Genomic DNA, 6,708 nt, shown 5'->3' on the forward strand with positions numbered 1-6,708 from the left:
AAGACCATATGAAGACGTGTACGTTCGAAAATGAATATTCACATTCCTCCTTATAAAATGCGATACATAGTATCATTTTCTTCCTGGACCCCACAGTCCCCGTTGCAATTTGAAATCTCTCCCTCTCTCCAAAGAGACGTTATAACCTTTTTAACCTTTTCTGCAACAACAATAATTTTTTTTCCACGTCATTTTTTAAAAAAACACTTTTTTTTTTTAAAATTTCACTCTCTCTCTCTCTCTCCATTTAATGTGCTTGAACTACGCAACCACTCACAGTCACACACACACTCATGCGCTAAACACAAGAAAGAGCTTAATCTCTTCTCAGTCTCTCAATCGAAATTTCCCATTCTCAGTCTCTCTTTCTCTCTCTTGAATTGGATGCAATTCTTCACTTCTTCTCTCTGCACATCCCTGTGTAGCCCTACGTCCCCCATAGTTTTGCCGCATTGAGAGGAGAGAGAATATCCAGAGACTTTTTTGCGGATCTTGCTTCATCGTTCGTGTAAGTAATCACTGATTTAAGTTCTATTTTCTGAATTTTTGACTGAAAATGAAGATTGGGTTTTTTGTTTTGGACACCGTGATATTTGGTTATGAGTTGATGTTATGTTTCTTTTAAAGTCAACTAGTCATATGAAGCCAATTTTCCTTGATTTGGATTAGTTTGGTTGCTGAGAAACTGTAGGAAAATACACTGAACTAAAAAAAAAATTGAATCTTGGGGTTTCTTGTTTTGTTATCATTAATAATTATATGGAAATCTTACCAACTGTGCATAGTACAACAATGTAGCTCTTTTAGCTGGTCATTCCATTTTCTTTTTTTGGAACTGAAGCATCATGAAATCAACGACAAACAATTTGATTTTATTCTCAGTTCCTCAATTTTCTCAGCAATCACAGCTGGGGTTGGGATTTTTTTTTCAGCTGATTGAACTTCTAATGACTGAAAAAATGTGTGGTCAAATGATCTTGGTCTTAGTAGTGATTGGGGTTTTGAAAATTGGAAATCAAATACAGGGCAGACCAATTCAAATCTAGGGTGTATATGTTTTGATTTTATTGGTATATAACTTGTAGGTGTGCTTGTCAAATCTTTGCCCTATTTAGATAGATAAAGAACTTCAAAAATAGAAGCAGAAAAATAAGAATTGGATTTAAGAGAACAAGGATATTGAGAAGTAAAATAGATGGATATAATTGAATCTCACCACCATGTTGTTAAATCTCCATTCTTACTTGTAGCTTGCTCATTTGGAATTTGTATCTTGTACATTATTTAATTTCCAATTGTGTAAAAGTGTTGTGAGCTGGATAAACGTTTAATGTATTTTAAGGACAACTAACTTAGTAATGGTGACTGATGTTTATGTAGCATTGCGGATGTATAGAACTTAGAAATTATAATGCAATTTTCCCTCCTTGATAGATAAACTGCAAATTCACAAATACTGCTCAGTATGGTATTGGAGTTGTATTCCTCAATCTTTAAACCTTGATCGACTTCTTTCTATGATGGATAAAATGAAGGGCTATCCCAGTGCATGAGGCTCCCGCCATTGCACGTCTGGGGAGGGGCCAACTGTATGCAGCCTTACCTCCAATGTGGAGAGGTTGTTCCTGTTTCTAACCCGTGATCTCCGGTCATAATGTAGCAACCTTACCACTGCACCAAGGGCTGCCCTCTTTTATGATGGATAAACCTATGCTAAAATTTAAGGTTCATTCACAAAGTAAGTGGAAAAGCATTGATAATTTAGTTCAAGCAGTTCGCATTTGAGAAATACAATATAGTTGAAGCATTTAGTCACTCTACTATTTGATTTAGTTGCAGATGTATTGTGATTGACTGAATAATAGAACTTAAGAAATTATAATGCAATTTTCCCTCCTTGATAGATAAACTGCAAATTTACAAATACTGCTCAGTATGGTATTGGAGTTGTATTCCTCAATCATTAAACCTTTTTTTTTTTTGATAAGTATTCCTCAATATTGGAGTTGTATTCCTCAATCATTAAACCTTTTTTTTTTTTTTGATAAGTATTCCTCAATCATTAAACCTTGATCGACTTTTTTCTATGATGGATAAAATAAAGGACTATCCTAGTGCATGAGGCTCCTGCCATTGCAGGCCTGTTTCTAATCCGTGATCTCCGGGTCATAATGTAGCAACCTTACCATTGCACCAAGGGCCGCCCTCTTTATGATGGATAAACCTATGCTAAAATTTAAAGTTCATTCACAAAGTAAGTGGAAAAGCATTAATAATTTAAATATTAGTTCAAGGAGTTGGCATTTGAGAAATACAATATAGTTGAAGCATCAAGTCACTCTAGTATATGATTTAGTTGCAGATGTATTGTGATTGATGGAATAATGTTCATCTTCACTCTTGTTCCTTCCATTCATGAAAATTGAAGTTTGCCTTGTTTCTACGTGACAATATGGGGGTTGAGAAACAAGGTTCCAAGAGTGGAGTTGGTGGCTTCTTCCAGTTGTTTGATTGGAATGCAAAATCCCGAAAGAAGTTGTTCTCAAGCAAGACTGATTTACCAGGTACAATTGAACTCCATGTACATTGATTTTTTTATTATATAATAATCATAAGTACATATGAGCACAAGATACAAGTTTGTTTAATATTTTCTATGTTTTCCATTTTTTCTTGTAGAGCAATCGAAGCAGAAAAAGAGAACTGATGGGAATTTTCCAACTACACGACTTCATCTGGTAGAATTTTGATGATCCAATATATCTATATTGTTTATCTTACAACTTTTTAGCATGTGTTGATTGAATGCTAAGCCACTTTTTTTAACTTCTGTCATGTCCGCAGATGGATGAGGATGAAATTGTAGCACGATCAAGTATCAAAGGGAGTAGTGACTATAGTTGTGCTTCATCAGTAACTGATGAGGAAGGTTGTGGAAATAGGGGCCCAGGGGTAGTTGCCAGGCTTATGGGATTGGATTCCCTGCCAATGTCCAATTTTGTGGAGCCTTACTCTAGCCCATTTTTTGACTCCCAATCTCTTCGAGATGCTCACTTTCACAGGAGAAATCTAGATTTTCAACATGATAATCAAATAATGCATTCTAGCATTCTGCGCAATAATGTGGAGGCCCCTTTTAGGGATGCCATGGACCCAAAGCCGCCTCAGAAGATGATAAACAGGCCAATTGAGAAGTTCCAAACTGAAATATTGCCCCCGAAATCTGCTAAATCAGTTCCAGTTACGCACCACAAGCTTTTGTCTCCTATCAAAAGCTCTGGTTTCATTCCATCTAAGAATGCAGCTCAAATAATGGAAGCAGCTGCTAAAATTATTGAGCCGGGACCTCACGCTACCACCAAGGCCAAAAGGCCTTTGGTTAGTTCTTCAGTTCCCTTGAAAGTTAGAGATTTTAAAGAGAAAGTGGAAGCTGCTCAGAAATTATCCAGGCTTGCTGAAACTTCTCGGAGGCCAATTGAGTCCAATGCTGCTAAGTATCTTAAGGGACAATCCATGAATAACAGCTGGAATGGATCAGTGGGTACAACATCATCCAAGGGTTCTTCTTATTCAGAAAACTGTAATACTGGTCTAAACAATAAGGGAAAATCCATTTCCCTTGCTCTCCAAGCGAAAGTCAATGTTCAGAAAAGAGAAAGCTTAAACGCAAGTCGCAGCGGAAGTTTGTTTGGCGAGAAAGAACAGAGTGAGATCATGTCAAGCCAGCCGTTTAAGAGCCAACCAAATATCCAAAAAAGTGCACATAAGAAACCTTCTACACATGTTGCATCCACTGTGCTCAAGCAGAACAATCAGAAACAAAATTGCATGATGGATAGAGAAAAGTTGCCTTCAAAACCCATGGTTTCTAGTTCACGAAGTAGAAAATCACCGTCCGGGGATTCTTCTGTTGGTCGGCATAAAAGTTCCAGTAAAATTCTGGGTAACTCGAAAGTTGGTTCCAGGTTGGGTTCAATAGCAGCAGATTATAAAAAAGAGGTCCCATATTCTGGTACGAAAAATGTCAGTCGGAAGAAACGGTCTATAGATGGGAATTTTCACTTTGAGAAAAATCAGGAGGTTGATAACATGTTGATTTGTAAAAATGGGAAGCCAAATGAATCTAATTCATTGATAGATGGACACTTTAGTTGGGCTGAAGATAGCAACCGTAAAGGCATGGATGTTGTTTCTTTTACATTCACAGCTCCAATGACAAGATTGACACCTGGTTTTGAGACCTCTAGACAGGTGAAAGAGAAAAACGATGGCTTTAGTGCTGATTATCGAGGTGAAAAGGTGCTGCACAACTCAGATAGTACAAACAGAACAAAGTTATCACTAGGAGGTGATGCTTTAAGCATTCTTTTGGAGCAAAAGCTGAGGGAATTAACTCATGCAGTTGAATCTTCCAGCTCCAAAGCTGAAACGGCTGGTAGTTCTTCTTCAATTTTTCAGGATATGGTACCTGCTTTTAAAGCAGTAAATTCAACATCAATGTTGTATGATGAAAGGAGCCAAGAAGGGATGCATGCAGATAAATTGGGTTGCCAATATGGGCCTGACTTTTTTTCAACTGCTCCTCAGAGACTCATAACCAAAAATAAGCTCCAGGTAAATCTTATTCACTTTTGCTCATCATTCTCATTCCCTTAAAGTTTGATCTCTATCCAAGCTCTTTTTCCCCTCTTAAATGTCACTGAATTTTGGCTGCTCATCTGTGTTATTTAAAAATGGCTACTCTGTCAGATAATTCAATTAGTCCACTTTCCATGACACTGCCTTTAATCTATTAAGTATTTTCATTTTCTTGGTCCTTTTATTATATTCTTTTTCTTTTCTTTTTTTCTTTCTTCTCTTTTTGTATGGAAAACATTTCAATCCCTAGTATATGTCATGTTGAAATTAACAGGGGTTCAAATATTCAATTTTTGATTATCAAACAGAATTGACTCGACTGTTTTCCCTACTTCTAAACATACAACCTCTTGTTATTAGTAGAATTTTCATGTCAGTTATGGTTAATTCTAATTCTTTTGATATTTATGAAAAGCTAAAGCAAGTCCTTCTTCCAACCTAAAATTGGGTATTAAATAGGACATTTTTGACATAGCAGCGACAGTTCTACAGCTTAGGAGAACCATTCATAGTAACTTTTAACTTGCAGAGTTATAATTAATCATCAAAATGCTCCTTTGTGAACTCTTACGGTTGAAAATGGTTCGGTTTACTACACTTAGGAAAGTAGGGGTTTCCTAAATTAAATGCAGAAATGCATTTTATTGTAAAGTAAAACCAGTTCTTTGCTACTTTTATTTTAAAATAGGTGCTTTACTTTGTGGTATATTGATAATTTATTCATGCTGCAAAATTTTCAGGGAATGGAAGAAATGGATGAGTGTAGCAGTAATTATGCTGAATCTAGAAAGTTACTTGACTATCGACATCCTAGTCCAATCTCTGTTCTTGAACCTTCTTCCTTGTCAGAAAGTTGCAACTCCACAGATAGCACAGACAGTAACAGCACAGAAGGTAAAATGCAGCACTTTTCTTCCATGAAGATATTATCATTTAATCATAGGAATACTGAAACATTTATTACTTCATTCCAGGTATCAAGCAGTGTTCATCTGTTCAAGCTCAGGAAGTGCTTGGTATGGGTTCTTCAAAGAAGATATATTTGGTGGAAGCTGATGCAGAGTTATCAGATTCCGCTTCTTCCAGATCTGGCAGAGCTGTGGCTAGAATGCATATAACTACTACTTTATCTGTGACAGATTCTGTTGGATCAACCAGTTGGGAACTAAAATATGTGAAGGAGATACTGTGTAATGTGGAGTTGATGTTCAAGGATTTTGCATTGGGTCGAACCTCTGAGATCATAAATCCTCATCTATTTGATCAGCTGGAGACTCGAAAAGGAGTGTCGGAAAGTCATGGAGATAAGCCTAAGCTAAAGCCAAAGCTTTTATTTGATTGTGTGAGTGAATGCATAGACTTAAGATGCAGAAGGTATGCTGATGGGGGATGCAGAACATGGGCAAAAGGGCTGTCGGTGGTGAGAAGAAAGGAGCGGCTAGCAGAAGAAATATACAAGGAGATTTCAGGGTGGAGTGACATGGCAGACTTTATGGTAGATGAGCTCGCAGACAAAGACATGAGCACCCAATATGGGAAATGGCTCGACTTTGAAGTCGAAGAATTCGAACTGGGAGTAGAGATTGAGAAACGGATTCTTAATTCTTTGGTTGATGAAATGATTGCTGATCTCTTACCCCTTTAATTCCTTGAGCATAATTTTTTCTGTAAGTTAGTATCCACATCCGTTTGCTCCTCCGGAAAATGTATTTTTTGGATATATAATTTTATTTTTTTCCAATTGTTGCTTAATGTAGTTCCTTCTTTGTGATTATTTAAAGAATTTGTTGAAATCATAAACAGTGAAATGCAATGAATGAGGAGCCATCTTTTGGATGTCAATACCTTTTTGTTTGTCTTTTGACCTTTAAAATAACCTGGCAACAAATAACAATGATAATATGTCATAATGACTGGTTTTGAAATCTAAATTAGAATGTTCTTTTGATTCGTGAGTGTGTATTGTGGGAATGATATTTCTTATTACTGGATATACAAAATTTCAAACATTGCTGCAAATTCAATCGCACTTCTAAATTTTGAGCAATCAAGAGAGTTGGGCTTCAACAA

At 36.6% G+C, this 6,708-nt stretch overlaps 1 protein-coding gene across 4 annotated transcripts; it reads left to right on the top strand.

Moving 5' to 3' along the window:
• Positions 1–266: 266 nt before the first annotated feature.
• On the top strand, positions 267–6,480 carry LOC132293478 (uncharacterized). Of its 4 annotated transcripts, none has more exons than XM_059790990.1 (6): positions 267–508; positions 2,357–2,564; positions 2,680–2,738; positions 2,845–4,614; positions 5,379–5,532; positions 5,613–6,480. In XM_059790990.1, the coding sequence occupies exons 2-6, from the start codon at positions 2,453–2,455 to the stop codon at positions 6,281–6,283; spliced, it is 2,766 nt and encodes a 921-aa protein (XP_059646973.1). In that variant the 5' UTR covers positions 267–508; positions 2,357–2,452; the 3' UTR covers positions 6,284–6,480. The 4 variants fall into 4 exon arrangements, with proteins under 4 accessions (XP_059646973.1, XP_059646987.1, XP_059646995.1 ...); XM_059791004.1 differs by having other exon boundaries at positions 2,363–2,564; XM_059791012.1 differs by having other exon boundaries at positions 2,429–2,564.
• The last annotated feature ends 228 nt before the right edge of the window (positions 6,481–6,708 follow it).

The sequence above is a fragment of the Cornus florida genome, unplaced genomic scaffold (genome assembly GCF_030987335.1).
Source record: "Cornus florida cultivar Cherokee Brave unplaced genomic scaffold, ASM3098733v1 CherokeeBrave_3.0.0_Hap2_Chr01, whole genome shotgun sequence".
Taxonomy (NCBI): Eukaryota; Viridiplantae; Streptophyta; class Magnoliopsida; order Cornales; family Cornaceae; genus Cornus; species Cornus florida.

Excerpts from the sequence above, each read along its gene's own strand:
- LOC132293478 (XM_059790990.1), top strand. The coding sequence starts at position 2,453 with ATGGGGGTTGAGAAACAAGGTTCCAAGAGTGGAGTTGGTGGCTTCTTC. Across the intron at positions 2,739-2,844 it reads CAACTACACGACTTCATCTG|ATGGATGAGGATGAAATTGT; the intron begins GTAGAATTTTGA and ends TCATGTCCGCAG. Across the intron at positions 5,533-5,612 it reads AGACAGTAACAGCACAGAAG|GTATCAAGCAGTGTTCATCT; the intron begins GTAAAATGCAGC and ends ACTTCATTCCAG.